This window comes from Podarcis gaigeae (assembly GCF_964106915.1).
Source record: "Podarcis gaigeae genome assembly, chromosome: 13".
NCBI lineage: Eukaryota > Metazoa > Chordata > Lepidosauria > Squamata > Lacertidae > Podarcis > Podarcis gaigeae.
This window is the reverse complement of record NC_139689.1, coordinates 38,112,655-38,130,135: the sequence shown is the minus strand read 5'-3', so window position 1 is coordinate 38,130,135 and position 17,481 is coordinate 38,112,655. Positions and strand designations below refer to the sequence as shown.

At 46.6% G+C, this 17,481-nt stretch overlaps 1 protein-coding gene across 12 annotated transcripts in view; it reads left to right on the top strand.

The window, feature by feature from the left end:
• The first annotated feature begins 1,785 nt into the window (after positions 1 to 1,785).
• The window catches only part of TSKS (testis specific serine kinase substrate), a 28,764-nt gene continuing 13,068 nt past the window's right edge, over positions 1,786 to 17,481 (top strand). For 2 of the 12 annotated variants that reach the window (XM_083709425.1, XM_083709436.1), the window contains exons 1-4: positions 1,787 to 2,136; positions 3,835 to 4,072; positions 8,586 to 8,684; positions 12,695 to 12,778. In XM_083709425.1, the coding sequence (XP_083565551.1) occupies positions 1,940 to 2,136; positions 3,835 to 4,072; positions 8,586 to 8,684; positions 12,695 to 12,778 (618 nt within the window). In that variant the 5' untranslated portion in view covers positions 1,787 to 1,939. Of the gene's footprint in view, positions 2,137 to 3,834; positions 4,073 to 8,585; positions 8,685 to 12,694; positions 12,779 to 17,481 lie in introns of all 12 variants that reach the window. The other 10 variants (XM_083709429.1, XM_083709431.1, XM_083709430.1 and 7 more) reach the window with 10 other exon arrangements.

The window sequence follows — 17,481 nt, the reverse complement described above, 5'->3', positions numbered from 1 at the left end:
CTGCAGCTCACAACTGATATTAGTGAGTCAGAAACTGTGGTCCCTGGCAAAGCAGATTCTGTGTTGGCGTGGAAGAGCATAACAATAACTGGCTCCTCCAACATGTAGCTCATGTGTGGGTGTGAGACACAAAGCACTGTGTCATTCACTATTTACTTACTGCAGGCTTAATAGCTGTGGCAGTGAAGGCAGATGTGATACAGGGAGATGGAGCACAAATCTCAGAAATAAATACAATACCTGTGACTGGTTTTGACAATCCAGAATTCACCTGTTCAGCTGCCAAAAGAAATGTATTCTGATGCTATCAGCGTCACCAGAGGATCTCTGCCAACTGAACCTTAATGCCAAGACAGATGGTTGCCAAAAGTTGTTCATCATCTCCATCATCTGGTGATCAGACTCTGAAAACGCAGATTCCATTTCTTGCTGTTCTGACTGATGAGGGAACTAGGCTGGGTGAATACTTCACATTTAAAGCACATCCCTTCAAAAACAAGAATCCTAGCAACTCACAGAGCTTCAGCCCAGTACCCTTAACAAACTGTGGTTCCCAGGGTATTTTGTGGAGGGGAAATATGCTTTAAATGCATAGTGTATACGCAGCCCTAGACTCCATTGTTTTATCTAATCCTGTTTTTAATTACAGTGGTACCTCAGGTTACATACGCTTCAGGTTACAGACTCCGCTAACCCAGAAATAGTGCTTCAGGTTAAGAACTTTGCTTCAGGATGAGAACAGAAATTGTGCTCTGGCGGTGCGGCAGCAGCAGGAGGCCCCATTAGCTAAAGTGGCGCTTCAGGTTAAGAACAGTTTCAGGTTAAGAACGGACCTCCGGAATGAATTAAGTACTTAACCCGAGGTACCACTCACTGTACTATAACTGCCTCATTGACACTTATGCGTCTTGCTTGTCTTCTCTAGTTTGCACACATAACGTTTTGCCCAGCTGCAATGTGAAGTCTCGTTCCTTGCCTCACAGATAATAAACTTTCAGGAAAAAATTCCTGCAGGCTTGTTTCCAGAGGCAGCCTATGCCATGACTCCTATTGCAGCGGCAAGTAGGTTCTTCTCTGTGTTTTGGTTCGGCCTATTAGGCAGACAAATCCTGACACCAAGCAATTTAGTAAAAATCCTAAATCAGCAAATGAAAGGCTTGTCTGCAGCTGCAGTTTTGTTCTGCTCTTGTACCTTTCAAAGAGGCAACAAAAAAAAAAATTAATCTGCCAAATATGTAACGACAGAAATTTATTTGTACAGCCTGAAGGAAACACAAACTCCTTCACTCGAAAAACAAAGTGAGATCTTGAAAATTCAGAAGGGAAAAAGATGGAGCTCAAACCAGAGCAGAGAAACAGTTCTTGGGAACTGTAGCTTGTTAAAAGTTTTGGGGGTTGTTAGGAGAGCCCCTGGAAAATATTGATTATTAAAGCAACTGGGGTATTTTAGTTCTGTAAGGGGAACAGCGGGTCTCCTAACAACTCACAGCACCCTTAACAAACTACAGCTCCCAGAATTCTTTGGGGGAAGCCATGCATATTTAAAGTGGTATGATACTGCTTTAAATGTATAGTGCAGATAGGGCCTTAGTGCCCTCCAGATGTTTTGGACTACCACTCCCATCGCCCCTCATGATTGGTTGTGCAGGTTGGGGCTGATGGGAGCTGAAGTCCGAAAAACTAATCGAGAGCACCAGGTTCTTCTTTCCCATGGCGACAGCACTGACATCACAGAACGTTGGCGGCGCAGGGCAAAGATAGGAAGGTGGGGTCATGTGATCATGGGCGCCACGGCAACTGTTGTGAGGTCATGGGGAGCAGCTGGGAGGCCCCCGCCCTCCCTGGAGTGCCGGTTGGCTTGGAGGCGGTAGATGTTCCCTGTCGTGGCACAGGAAAGGAAATCCGCGCTTGAACCAGATAATCCATACCCAACCCAGGAATGGCCAACATTGTGGTGAAGACCATCTGGCAGTCCAAGGAAATCAACGAAGCTGGAGACACATCGACGGGGACGGAGAGCCGGGCTCAGGGCAGCAAGGAGCAGCTGGGGAAGTCGAGCAGCCTGAAGGGCTTCCCCAAAAAGAAGAAAGCCGTCTCTTTCCATGGGTGGGAGCCCTGGGAAGGGAAGGGGTGGAGGTGGAGTTCAATGCACTACTCGGGACATGCTGGAATCTGTTGGGAGGGATTGGAGATCAGTGGTGGAACGCATCTCTAAGTAGGTTGTTAGTGGGGAAGACCCTTCTCCACTGGCGACCCTGCACGAGATGTGGCCAAACTACAACTCCCAGCAGCCCAAGCAAGCGTGGCCGGTGGCCAGGGATGATAGGAGTTGTAATTCAGCATCATTTAGAGGGCCAGAGCTTCCCCCACCCCTGGTGTAGACAGTCCTGGGCTAGATGGAGAAGCAGCCTAAAGGTTCCCTCCAGAAATCCATTTTATTGTATAGACTCATGACGCTTCGTGCTCGTGTATCAGTTCGGTTTTCCTTTCAACACGCTTTGCGCCTGCAGAAGTTTCAGGGTGGCCATGTTGCTTCGTTCCCAATCAGTGCATGTGCTTCAACATCCTGCTGAAAACCTGTCATTTTTCGTACCGCAAAGTATCGGCACGGTGGGGTTGTCGTGCTATAGCACAAGCGTTCCCTTCCAGACACCAATAATGCAATAAAACTTCAGAAGCTTCGCAGAACTAATAAAAGCGGAAGGGTGTGTGAATAGCCTGGTACAAATCCTCCACTAATGTGCTTCTTATTGCATCGATGACATGTTGCAGAATGACCACCCGAACCCACCTAGAGTCTAGAGAGGCCCTAAAGGCATTTTCCCACATTCCTGTGCAAGGAGTTTTGTCTACAGTTCTAGAAAGCTGGGTGGATGAGTGTGCCACACCAGAATCAGTGTGGTCTGACTCCTGATCTTTCAGCAAAGATAAGATGCTAGAAATCTTCCCTTCTCTGAAAACTCAGGGACCCAGACATCCCTGCTCCAGTACCCTGTGCCCCCTGAGCCCTTCCCATGGAATCAGAGATTTCCCAGTCCCAGAAAACCTTGCTCTAGCCACCTCAGTTCTCGCTGAGCCACCTCAAGCCTGTTCCTCTGTCCTCTTTGCTCTTAGCCAGCCCACGCCTCAAGCAAGTATGGTGCTTAGAAAGGAACATCTTTAGCTGAACTGCACTGAACTGCCAGGCAAAGATGTGCTCAAGAGAGTTGTTGTCACTGAGAACCCAGGAACCCTGGTTTTGTGTCTGCCCACCCCCTTTAACCTACCTGATGCCTTCCTCTCAAGACCTAGGATTTCTGCTTTCTTTCTTTAGGTATTTGGCTCAGAAAAGGAGTTAGAACTTGGAAACTGTAGTCTTGAGAGACCAAATTGTGACTGGCCAAGAGCACCCTTCTCTTAGAAAATGACCCCCTTCTCTCTGACCCCCCTTACAACTGATGCCACAATAAATCTGTTAGCCTCCGAGGTTCTGCGAGTCCCTTTTTGCTGCACCAGATGAACACAGGTGCTTCTCTGAGAGCCAACGTGGTGTAGTGGTTAAGAGCGGTAGACTCATAATCTGGTGAACCGGGTTCGCGTCTCTGCTCTTCCATATGCAGCTGCTGGGTGACCTTGGGCCAGTCACACTTCTCTGAAGTCTTTCAGCCCCACTCACCTCACAGAGTGTTTGTTGTGGGGGAGGAAGGGAAAGGAGAATGTTAGCCGCTTTGAGTAGTGATAAAGCAGGATATCAAATCCAAACTTTACTTCTCTGAAATCTGAAAGTGATCGCCATGGGGTGTCATCTTGGCTAATGTATGTGTTTGCCTTTTTCTCCCCACACACACACCTCAGGGTTGAGCCCACTGTGACCAATGAAAACCCCAACCTCAACTTGAAGCGTTCCTCCGCCTGCACCAACGTTTCACTCCTGAACCTAACGGACGGGGAGCGCGATGACTCCACCACCACTGAGAATGAATCCACAGATGACGGGGGTCCTCCGGGAGGAGCAGGTGGCGAAAGAAGGGATCCTTTGCTCCCCATCAAGTCAGCGTGGTCCGAGGATGAAGACGACACCTCCAGCCAACAGGTAAGGAGAGCAGTTCTAAAGACGCATTGTTCCGTTGTGAGGGTGGCCAAGGAAACCACACTCTTCCCAAACAGAGACTCTCGCCCTTTCCAGGCCTGGTCATACATTTCAGATCCATAGCCCAGCCTGGATAAGTTGCTCCCAAACCATACAAACCACAGAGCAAGCGGTTCCCAAACCATTTTGGGGAAGTCGCCCTTTGGTTCCCTGAACTCATCCCCAGTGCCCCGTAAAGGTAAAGGGACCCCTGACCATTAGGTCCAGTCGTGACCGACTGTGGGGTTGCGGCGCTCATAGCGCTTTACTGGCCGAGGGAGCTGGTGTACAGCTTCCGGGACATGTGGCCAGCATGACTAAGTCGCTTCTGGCGATCCAGAGCAGGGAAACACCGTTTACCTTCCCGCCAGAGTGGTACCTATTTATCTACTTGCACTTTGAGGTGCTTTCAAACTGCTAGGCTGACAGGAGCAAGGACCCAGCAACGGGAGCTCACCCCATCGCGGGGATTCGAACCGCCAACCTTCTGATCGTCAAGTCTTAGGCTCTGTGGTTTAACCCACAGCGCCACCTGCGTCCCTTAGTGCCCCATACAAAGCATAACGGTTTGCACAATCTGCTAAGGAATAAAATTAAAAACACTTAATTGCACACTTATTCAGAACCCAGTGAAAACCGTTTAGTTTAATTCATTCAATGAAATTGATCGACAGCTTTTCAAAGTCTGATAGTCGTTTGCATCTCTCTGCCACCCTCTTGCCTTTCCCTGGTAATCTCACTGCCCCCTAGCGGGCGGGGCAGCCTACTCTGGTAACCACTGCCCTAGAGTGCTGCAAATGGACCGGGGTTGGTACTGCCTGAAAATTTGGGCTGAAGTTCAGTTGCAACAACCAGGCATAGGGTGGGCTGTTTATGCATCACCCTAAAAGGGGAGGTGTGTCACCAACCCCCCCGGGCACCCCACAGACAGGCATAAAAAATTGTATGAGGTTGTCTATATGCATTAGATGTGGGTTTACAAATAAGTGGCATAATTTAGATGCAATGCATCTCACCGTAGTGGGAAAAGCTGTGGGGGAGATTGTGTTGCTGCTCAATCCTGCTAGGCAAGCACAGGCTGTTGATGGGAAACTTTGAGGTCCCTATTGCTCTCCCTTTATAGAATCATAGAATTGTAGAGTTGGAAGGGACCTTGAGGATCATCTAGTCCAACCCCCTGCGATGCAGGAATATGCGGCTGTCCCATAAGGAGATCCCACCTGCTACCTTGACATTATCAGCACCATGTTCTTTGTTGTTAAACCAGACTTGGACCACACAGCCCTTCAAACAGAGGACGCCATCCTCTGTAAAGTAGGGCACAGGGCCACCCTTGCCAGGCAAGGCCAGGTTTTTAAACCTGAGCAGAAGCTACTCTGAACAAACATCAGGCGGATGCAGAACCCATCGCTGACGCCACCTCAGGGTGGTGCTGTTTCTGCAATGCACCTTGGTCAGAGGCTGCAACGGGTGCAGAATGTGGAGTTTCCCCTCCTGTGGGTGTGGGCTGTTGTGGGTCACATAACTCAAAGGCTGTAGATCAGGCAAAGGCAAACTCCAGCCCTCCAGATGTTCGGAACTACAATTCCCATCATCCCTGACCACTGGTCCTGTTAGCTAGGGATGATGGGAGTTGTAGTCCCAACTATCTGGAGGGCCAGAGTTTGTCCATGCCTGCTGTAGATTTCAGCTCCAAGGGTCAACATAGGCGTCTTCTTCCAGCCATTTGGGAAATACTCCTGTACCTTTATGTAAGGGTTGGCGTTTGGTTAGTAGTGAGCTTAAGCAACTCGGAAGTTTGGTTTAGAAGAAGAAGAAGAATAGTCTATTGGTGACCCTGAACCTCCAGGATAAGATGAGATTCTTGTCTCTGGGCCAGACCCGAGGTGTTGGAGCAGCCACACATATTTCTGCATGCATCTGAAGCATTCACACATAAGGTGCAGATGGGTAGCTTACATAAAAATGAGTGTGGGGGGCTGAGGGAGCTGAGTCCTTCTACCACTACCTCATTGCATTGCGCCAATTGTTTTTGTGTGGTTTTTTTTACTTATATAAAAAATCAGTTTTCTTCTCTGCCTAGCTAATTTCAAGTAGGAGAGCTGGACTCGGAGCAAAGTGCTTTTCAGGCAAGGCAGTGTGGAAAGGCAGGGCTAGACAGATCTGTCCATTTTTCCACCTTAAATTGAGTTCTCTACATTTCCATACAGTTTGCAATAATAATAAAAGTCCTTGCGAAAATTCTTCAGCATTTTTAGTGCAAATTTCTCCTAATATTACATGTGGGTTTTTTCCAAAGCAATTTCCCCCAATACGGTGCATTTTTGTACGCTATTTTTCACCAGTATAGGCATTGTGAACCACCTTGAGATCTATGGAGGAAAGTTAATAAATAATAATAATAATTTTAATGTTCACTTTACCCTAATACGTATATGCATTTTTTGTCCCTGTGACCTGCATTGCAAAATTTAGAAAAACTGTTTATTTCAAAGGATGGCTGTTTCAGTTTGCATATTGTTTCAGAAAGTTCGAATTAGGGAAGTTCACCTTTAACTGCGAACTGAATTGAATTTATCCCACATCCCTCGGTAAGGCAAGGCAGGAGATGAGACGGGTAGCCTCCCTCTGCCAATGCAGTCCTCTGGTATTAAAAAAAATAGACTCACACACATGCCCCATATGCATAGAATAACCACTTTTGGAATGCTTGAGACACATTGGTTGAATTCAGGCAAAATGTAAAAACCACGCCTGGCTTAATGGTGCATGAATACCCATAGAACTAAGGAAGGGCTTGGACTGGCATGTCACCTTCATTTCCTAGGGTGGCCAAATCATAATGAAGATATTGGGACAGTCACTCTACTCCACCCAGCTCTCCATTTTGTGGAAGAATAAGGGGGAATGGCAAGGGCAAAGTGCACAGAGGTTGGGATCCCTGTGGAAACCAGCAAGCCTCCTTTCTTGGATTTCGGTTGGTCTTACATGTTGCTTAGAAATAATCCAAATGAGCAATTCCAAGGATTTGCTTTATTGTTAAGAAGAGTGCCGGATTTAAAGGTAAAGGGACCCCTAACCATTATGTCCCGTCGTGGCTGACTCTGGGGTTGCGGCTCTCATCTCGCTTTATTGGCCGAGGGAGCTGGCCTACAGCTTCCGGGTCATGTGGCCAGCATGACTAAGCCGCTTCTGGCGAACCAGAGCAGCGCACGGAAATGCCGTTTACCTTCCCACCGGAGTGGTACCTATTTATCTACTTGCTCTTTGACGTGCTTTCGAACTGCTAGGTTGGCGGGAGCAGGGACCGAGCAACGGGAGCTCACCCCGTCGTGGGGATTCGAACCGCCAACCTTCTGATCATCAAGCCCTAGGCTTTGTGGTTCCACCCACAGCGTATCTAGTATCAACTGATAAAATGTAGTTTAATCATAATTTCAGTGGTTACTAATTCATATATGTGCAATGGTGTTATTTGGGATGTCATATATTCCTTGTAAATCTAATCAGGGCACATATTTGAAAAAAGGTTGTTGTGGCTCTTCTCTTGTGCCTTCACTAACAGGTAAAAATGTAGCAGCTGTAGTTTTTTTGTAATTTTTTGAAAAATCTTTGTTCCAAAAAACAAACCACCCCACACTGCATTTTCCAAATTTCTGCATGTCTCGTTGTTCGTGGCATGGGGTTAGAAAAAAGTTGACTACTCTGTTTTGGATGGAAATGTGTGCTTCTTGTGTCCGATGGCTTTGGGGCTGGGTTGAACATGGAGAAGTGGTAGGTCAGAGGTGTGGCTATTGCTGGCCTACCACTCCCATCCTCCCTGACCTCAGGCCATGCTGGCTGGGGCTGATGGGAGTTGGAGTCCAGCAGGCTCTCTATGTTAGGGGTGTGGTCAGTCCAAACTTGCAAATTCAGGCTGTGCTGTATTCTCTCAGATGTGGGACTGTGTTTGTGTGTGTGATTCTGAATTACCTTGCTCTGAGCAAGAACCCTGCCACCCTCGCCCCGATTCTGCAACGGTTACTCTTAAGCATGTTTTTAAAAGCCTTGCCTTTAATATATAATTAAATGTCCGAGTGTTATTTAGCAAATTCTGTGAGGATAATATTCCCTCTGGCAACTGCTCTCCCTACCTTAGATTCCTTCTCTGGCAAGGGCCGTTTCCTGGGGTCTCTTGCTTCTGTCACTTGGGGTTGCAAACCTTTTGAACTGACCCAGTCAGCTTCGCCCTGAATAACTGCCCCTCGCTTTCTCCCATTTAATTGCGACACCAGGAAATTCATCACTGTGCATGAATTGTGCCCTTGCCACCTTGGGAGCATTCAGCCTCCCTGTGGTTGGCGGTGGCATCTGCCTTCAGGCGCCCACCGGCGTTGTAAAGTCCTCGAGTTGAAATAAATGCCCAGGAAGTGTGGAGAGGTCAGGAGTTAAGCTGGACTATTCACCTGACCCACCCCCTTCTTACGCTCTCCCCCAGCAGGTAGTGAGCAATAGCGGCCTATTGCGAGCCAAGGACTCCATCACCAGCCTCAAGGAGAGGACGTTCAAGGTCAACCGCCATGTTCAGAACCTGCAGGTCTGGAGATTGTCCCCCTCCCGACGCCAGTTCCGCCACAGGCCACACCAGCTAACACCACCCCAAGCTTGCCCTGTTCACCTCATGCAGCCATGGACCGCTAAATCACTGGTTCTTTAACTTGGCTCTTTTAAGGGCTCCTTGTTCTATTTTGCTAAGTTTTGAGGAGGTTTGTTTATGAAGGAATGCTTTCTCTTTTATGCAAACTCCTCTGGTGACCGCTTTCATTGCATCCCACAGGAGGGGGGTTGTTATATTGTCTACATCATTCTCCTTGAAGTAGTTTTGGAGAGTTTTTGTGAGACTCTCTCTGATTTGTTTGTTTGTAGTAAGGATGGGACTGAAGGACCATGATGGGGTGTCAAGTTTCTGTACTGACCGCATTTTGTTAGCTTCTGTCCTGTGGGAGGGGGCCCAAAAGGCTTCTGAATTCACTGTCCGCTGCTGTGCCTGACACATGTGGTCACAGTTCGGGGAGCCAAGCATTTTTATCCCCCCCCCATAATTTTTTGGGGGGTCCCCTCTCAGTGTTCTCTACTGTCAGGGAGCAGAGGAGGCCAGGTGTAGAGCTGAGTGCAGCTTCAGTGGCTGGCTGGCTCCTCCTTCTACTGTGGAAAGCAGGTTGTAATCATCATCATCATCATCATCATCATATATTTAATGTATTTTTAATCTTTGTTGGAAGCCACCCAGAGTGGCTGAGGAAACCCAGCCAGATGGGCGGGGTACAAATAATAAATCATCATCATCATCATCATCATCATCATCATCACTGTGTTTGGCTCTGTCCCCTGGCTCCTCCCAAAATGTCATATCTTGCATGACATAACACGCACAACCCAGCCCACTCAATATTGGGCGCAAGTTGGCACCTCAGTTACAGTCCAACAAAACTCTATGCACACCCAAGGAGAACAGCCCGCCACTGGGGTTTCCAGTGAACTTTACACTTCAGCTGCTTTTACTGCTGAAGAGTCAAGCTGTTTTTCATTTTTATGTTTAAAGTGACTTGCCCCTTCGGCCTACGGTGTATTTTTTTTAATGTACTTTGGCTCTTCAGCCTTTCCCTTTACTGTTTTTGTTGGCTAAAGATACACCAGGACCACAGTTTAAGAACCAGTGAGCTAGGCTCCTATATCCACCTCAGTGCCTTCATCCTTTTCACATCAGAGGCATTTCTAAGCTGTTGACTTGATGCGCCACCCTCTTGTGATAGCAGCCTGATTTGCACGTAATACTAAACCATGGTTTGTAAAGCTGTGGTTTATCAACCATGGCTTAGTGTTGTGTGTGAACCCACCCCAGTTTATTAACCATGGTTAAAGGTATCTTGTTAACCAGGACTTGTTTATAAACTTTAATTCATATTAACCATAGTTTAGCATTGTGCATAAACTCAGATATTCTCCTTAGCTATGGTTAAGGGGCTGTCAGTGGCCCAAAATTGCATGTGAAGACTTGGCTTTTGTCTCCATTAATAGGGAAAGGATGTAATAAACCAAGGTTTAACTGAACGGCTGTCAGTCACCTCAGATTTAACTATGGTTTTTGAACTATGGTTAACATTAACCATAGCTTAACTTTATGTGTGAACCAGAAATGTACCGTATTTTTCGCCCCATAGGGTGCACCGGCCCGTAGGACGCACCTAGTTTTTTTGGGGGGGGAATAAAGGGGGAAAATTATTTCCACCCCAGGCGCGGGGCTGGGGCGGGGGATGCCCAACCTTCCCCCGACCCCAGCCCCCAGAACAGGCTGTTATCCGCAAGCATAGGGAGCCCGGCGGGAAGTTGCACCAGTCTCCCCAGGCTTGTGGATATCTGTCTCCCAAGCTTGTGGGGCTGGCCCTGGGGAGAAGCCCGGTTCTCCCAGTGCCAGCCTCCAAACCAGGTCGGGGAATAGCGGGATGGCGGCGCTCCGCCTCCCCGCTGTCCCCCGAGCTTGTGGGGCTGCCCGATATCTGCACGAAGCCCGGGGTGCGCTGTGCAGCGCGCCCCAGGCTTCGGGATGCAGGCTGCTATCCACAAGCCTTGGGAGCCCGATGGGAACTCCCGCGGAGATCCCAAGGCTTGCGGATAGCTTCCTGAAGCCTGCATTCACCCCATAGGACGCACACACATTTCCCCTTCATTTTTGGAGGGGAAAAGTGCGTCCTATGGGGCGAAAAATACGGTATGTGTGTTGAAGGGGGGTTGTGATGCCCAGGATTCTTCAAGTATCATAGGCCTTAAGATGCCTTCTAAAAATCAAAATTGCTTCCCTGACATCCAAACTTGGGGGTTCTGTATCTTTAAGAATTCTGTCACAGGAATCAGTGGTGAAAAAAAAATTGGAAAAAGGTGTGGATTCTAATTTGGGGTTTTTGATAAGAACATGATTGAATTTCAACTGTTTTATGAATTTATGTGTCTTGTGTTTGCCTGTTTCATGTGGGGGTGGGGGACACATGGTAGTTCTGTATTGTTTAGCCTGAAAGAATACACAAAAAATAGCAAGCTCTTCTGTCACCAGTAGAGCTTCTATATAAAGGGAAGATGGAACAGGGGTTTATCAAAATGTCTTCCCTTGCAGCCCACTTGAGAGAGCTAAAAAATAACTGAGGCACAAAACTGAAGTGCAAGGGCAGAACCAGTCACAAAATGGTAGCAGTTAAGGATGACATATGGAATAAGCAGCTGGCAACCACTGATATCATTTTCTATTGATACCTACCATATTTTTTGCTCTATAAGACTCACTTTTTCCCCTCCTAAAAAGTAAGGGGAAATGTGTGTGCGTCTTATGGAGCGAACGCAGGCTGTGCAGCTATCCCAGAAGTCAGAACAGCAAGAGGGATTGCTGCTTTCGCTGCGCAGTGATCCCTCTTGTTGTTCTGGCTTCTGGGATTCAGGATATTTTTTTTCTTGTTTTCCTCCTCCAAAAACTAGGTATGTCTTATGGTCTGGTGCGTCTTATAGAGCAAAAAATACGTAATTCTTCGGAAATGTCGTCCCCCCCGCCCCCAAGCAATTTCCTTGTGGCAAGGAGCTCCACAGTTCAGCTTTCCTCAAACAAAGTACAGGCCTTGGCTCTAGAAGTAACATGTCTTAGCCTCCCCATTTTAGGCAGAATTTGCTGACCCAGAGGCTCTATGTGGGGCAGGCAATTCATTTTATGTTTTCCCTCCCCACCCACCATGCCTCACCCAAGTAATTTTACTCATCTATTGTTATTTCTGTTCCCCCTTCCCTTTTCACATTTGATTTGTACCTTTGCAAACCGAAGGTTCATTCCTCCTCCCTGCCCCTTTTATGTTTCACCTCATCCTTCTTTTATTCTGTTCGTTTATTTCCCCGGCTGTTGCTGTTACTGAAAAATACCAACCTTCTCTCTGCCTTTCTAATTTCCTTCAACATTTCCTCTGGTCCTTTCCCCTCAGAGGAGCAAGACCCTCCCATTTTAATCTCTCCTCCGCCCCACAGTGGCAGATGTGGGGCTTTTAAATTTCATCAACGCCAACATTTGGTACTCTCCCCACGCCTCTTGCTTCGGCGCCCTGAAATCCGCCTCTCCCGTAACTTCTCAGTCTCCTGAACCTCTTTAATTGGTATTCAAGGAGCTTATTTTAGCAAGCAGCAAATCTAGCGTTGGTCCAAACTACATGGCCAGCGGGCAGGGTGGGCGAGCAAGGAGGCAACTGGGTGCGTGGTGGCGCTGCGGCCTGCCATCGCTTGAGAAACGCTGTGCTGGAGTGATTTAGGGAAGTTTTTAATATTTAAGGCTGTATTGTTTTTAACACTCGATTGGAAGCCGCCCAGAGTGGCTGGGGAAACTCAGCCAGATGGGTGGGGTATAAATAATAAATTATTATTATTATTATTATTATTATTATTATTATTATTATTTGGTCACAAAGCTGCTGGAAAGGGGGAGAGGTGGGGGCTGCTTCTTTGCAGGGACAAGGCCACCTATTGCACGTCAAGAACACCCTCTCCGCCTTCTCAGCCGTTCCCCTTCTGCTCTGTGTGCAGAGTGAGTGCACAGTGCTGTGCGAAAACCTGGAGCGGCGTAGGCAGGAGGCTGAGGACCTGGAAGAGTACTGCACCCACCTCAAGGTGAGGGATGTGTTAGCCGGCTCCATCGTAGACTTGGAGAGTTGGAAGTGATCTAGAAAATATAGGGGTGGTTGGCTTTGCTGCCCAACTCCCCAAGGGGCTGAGCTCCATGATTGGTCAGAGGTGAATGGATGGAGGCAGGATCCGGTCAGTGGCGGGGCTAGCTGCTCAGGCACCCAGAGTGGCGCACAGGCACCTGGGGGCGGGGCGATCGGCCCAGGGGGCCAATTGGCACGACGGCGATCTGCCGGGGGGGCGGATTTTGTCACCCCCCCCCCTCAGGGATGACACCCGGGGCAGACCGCCCCCACCTATGCCCCTGGATCCAGTGAAGGCAAGGCAGATCTTTATTTTTCTGTTGCAACAGCGTTCCCTCCCCTCCTGGTAAGGAGGCGAGAGAGACCCCGAACCAAGAAGAAACATCTCTTTTTAAGGGTTTGCATTTTTTTTTAAATGAATATTTATTAGCTTTTTCCACAATAGAACAAAATAAAAATAAACAAAAAATAACAAACATACAAAAATACAAAACTTAAAAACAGTTAAAAAAACACATAAAATTTCAATTACTTAATTTCTTTTGACTTGTTTCTCAGACCTCCTCACAACTCCCCTTCTTGTATTCCAATTCAAATTATTAGCTCAGCAAATCCTTATTACTTACAGTATTTCTCAACTTCATCTTAATAATTTATCTTAACATATTATTATTTTACTTTTTCTCCTTCATCCCTTTCCTCAATTTATTTTTGCTAACCTTATTTTCATTTAATTTAATTCATTTTAAAGTCCAATTCTACCTTATCCAAACTTAAACATCAATACTTATCCATCAATTCTTATTCTTAAAACATTTTTTCTAACGTCGACCAAGATTCCCTTCCACGAATTTCCCAATTTTCATACTAATAACAAACAAAATAAAAACAGATTAAATTGTAATTATGATTAAGGGTTTTGGGCAGAGAAGGACAGTCTGTGGGGTTGCTGTGGCTCGGGCAGGCCAAGGTGTGAGATCCGTGAGGATTTAGCAGGTTTTACATAGTTCCAGACACAGTTTACACAAAACATTAGCATTTGGTAAGGATGCCCGTCAGACGTCCCTCAATGCAGAGCATTTGGGCAAACAATGACAATTAATATACAAAGGGGGTTCATAGATATAGGAGAGGAATTCCTTCAGGATTGCTGTCTGCCTACCTGTTCTCAGGCAAGGGGAAATTAAGGAGGCAGAGGACACATTGAGAGTCTTTAGGAGAGCTAAGATGGCTTTTGGGTTGCTCTCCTGCACTATTTTAGACATGTAGTTTATATACTTATTTATATGCGTTTACCTTGTGCAATTATCAACATTTATTCTATATTTAAGACCTTAGAATTCCTGTAACAGAAGGGACCTCGTGTTCGGGGTTGTTGGGTGGGAATCAGCTGTGCCAGGCAAACCCAAGCAACCATTTCTGCTCAAAAGCAGAGAGATCTTTACTAAGAAAGGCTGAACAAAGAACGTGAAAAGAGACACCAAAGGTCTGCCTAGTCCAGCATTTTGCAAACCAGATGCCCCTTTGGGAAGTCCACAAACAGGTATGGAAGGCAACAGTCCTTCCCTACTGTTGCCCCCACAACAGCCAGAATTTTGGGAATACATTGCCTCTGAACAACGCCACTGACTTACCAATTTGCTGTGAATTTGTCTACTTCCCTTTTAAAGCTGTTGAAGCTAGTGCCTGTTGCCACACCTTGTGGCAGTGAGTTCCATATAATAATTATGCACTGCAGTCTGTCTTGAACCTACTGCTGATCAGATTCATTGGAGGTCCCCAAATTGTAGAGGTCTGCATCTATTTTTTCTACACCACACCTAATTTTTACAAACCTCTATCACGTCTGTACTTATGATCTAATGATGTTCATGTTATGTACTGAAGTTCTCACCCTGGGCCAGCAGGGGGATACTGTAGATAGTTTTCACTCAGGTCCACATATGCAAATAAGGAATTGAAAGTGACGTTCAGTGATTGGATAGTTACAGAATGTTCTTACTGTTGCGTTGTACTGGAGCTCTATATAAGCAGGCTGGCTGAACCCTTCAGTTCAGTTCTGTTCTGGGTCAGTGAATAAACAAGAGCTGTTTGAAGAATCGCTGTGTCGTCTTGATATGTTCACCCACAACTTAACAGTTCACCAATCTTATATGTGCTCCCAAAACGTTAGCTTTGTCTTGCATAGAAATGTGCTTTGACGTTTCGAATCTTTTAAAGCTACAATTCCTTGAACGTTTATCAATGGCAACCATTGGGCTAGAGTTCTATGAGGATTACAGAAGGAGGGAGGAGGTCAGACTGTGCCCTGGCCAAAGGCCTGGTGGAGCAGCTCTGTCTTGCAGGCCCTGCGGAAAGATGTCAAGTCCCGCAGGGCCCTAGTCTCTTGTGACAGAGCGTTCCACCAGATCGGGGCCACGGCCGAAAAAGCCCTGGCTCTGGTTGAGGCCAGCCTAACCTCTCTGTGGCCTGGGATCTCCAAGATGTTTTTATTTGAAGACCGTAAGGTCCTCCGTGGGACATACCAGGAGAGGCGGTCCCGTAGGTACGAGGGCCCTAGGCCGTGTAGGGCTTTAAAGGTTAAAACCAGCACCTTAAACCTGATCCTGTACTCCACCGGGAGCCAGTTCAACTGTTATAGCACCAGGTGAATGTGACCCTATAAGGAGTCTCGCCGCGGCATTCTGCACTGGAGTTTCTGGGTCAGTCTCTAGGGCAGCCCCACATAGAGCGAGTTACAATAATCAATAATGAGTAAAGTGCCCAAGAGCCATTCTGACCTCCCCTTTCATCCTCTCATTAAAACCCGCCTTGCAAGACCATAGTTTACTTAACAAGGAAATAAAGTTAGGCATTAGTAAACGGCGGCTAGAGCGCTTCGATTTTGCCTTCCATTAGAATTTTCAAATGAAGCTGGAAAATGATGCTTTTTCATGGGCATAGCCAAGGGGCAGCTGTCCCCGCCCCATCAAGTAAAACAACAGAAATACTGAACTAATTGACCAATCCCATTGGTTTTTTCCCCCTCCCCAAAGTCCTGCACCCCCTAACAAAAATACTGGCTATGCCCATGTGCTCTTTGCTTTTGTCATGCATTTAGCAAGATGGTCTGAAAGAATGTAAATATGGAAGTTGTGTTCCTGTTTTATTCCAATTGGTGGGGACTTGTAAGTTGAAGATGGGGTGTGTGCGCGCGTATGGACTTAATTCTTTTGGCTCTGCCAAATCGGCAAGGATTACACAACTAGCTAGATTTCAGAATGACATCCATCTGAATGAATTGGCGGGAGAGCGTCAAGGCAGTTTGTGTTTGTTTCCATGGCAACGGGAGTACTGCCAGAGGCCCAGGACAAATGGAAAAATCCCCTTCTTTTAATGCAGATTTTCAGGGGAATCAACATGCTGCTAACAAAACAAAACAAACTAACATAGCATTATTTGTATACTTTATGAGGTGTAGATATGGAGTAGATATTAATGGGTACCATTCATTCAAACTATTAAAAAAAATAATTAGTGGGATAATTATGGTTAATAATCACAGTTTTATTATATCGTAATGTATTCCGCTTTGTTATCATAATGCCATTTCACTGCCCTTTATTGTGCTCTGTGCTACTTCTTATATTTTAATTGGTATTATTCTAGAAGTAATCTAAATAAGAACATACGGAGATGGAGTGATATTGAGTGAATTATTGGGTGTGGCCAGGTTTTTTAACAGTCTGTGTGTGGATGTTCAATGTGGGTGTGATAAAAATCAGCGCCAGGGCAGTTCCTGCCCTCAGGCTCACAATCTAAATTCTAAAGAGACAGGACACTTGAGGAAAAGCGAAGAGGAGGGAGGAGGGAAAAGCAAACTCCGGCACAGATTCTTACAAGTCACAACTCTTATAGGCTAGTCCATGAGGGCAAATGGGGCAGTGCCCATTGCCTCATATGTACCCTTTTGCAGGTGCCACATAATATCCACACTGCATCTATAAAATTTGGTCATTCAGCTTAGCTGGCAGGACCTACACTTCGGAACTGCCTGCATATTGCTATCAGACAGGCACCTTCACTGTATTGTTTTTGGTGTTTGCTGAATACATTCTTGTTTAGACAAGCCTACTCAGATGTTTCAAAAAGTTTGTATGAGTATTCATTTGTTTTGGTCTACTTTATTGTGGCTTTAACATTCTGTATGTTTTAAATTATGGTTGTAATTTATTTATTTTTAGTGCCACATTCGTTGTTTCCTATTTTTTTGTATACTGCTTTGAGTCCCCTCCCCTACAATCAAGCGGTATATAAATTTTATGAAATCAATAACATAAACAAACCTCAGGTAGCCTCAGGCCAGCGTTTAAAATTCACCAGGTGCCAGGCAATTTTGCACCTGGCTATTAGCCACATGGGGACGCGAGTGGCGCTGTGGTCTAAACCACTGAGCCTAGGGCTTGCCGATCGGAAGGTCCCCACGACGGGGTGAGCTCCTGTTGCTCGGTCCCAGCTTCTGCTCACCTAGCAGTTCGAAAGCACGTCAAAGTGCAAGTAGATAAATAGGTACCACTCTGGCGGGAAGGTAAACGGTGTTTCCGTGCGCTGCTCTGGTTCTCCAGAAGCGGCTTAATCATGCTGGCCACATGACCCAGAAAAACTGTCTGTGGACAAACATTGGCT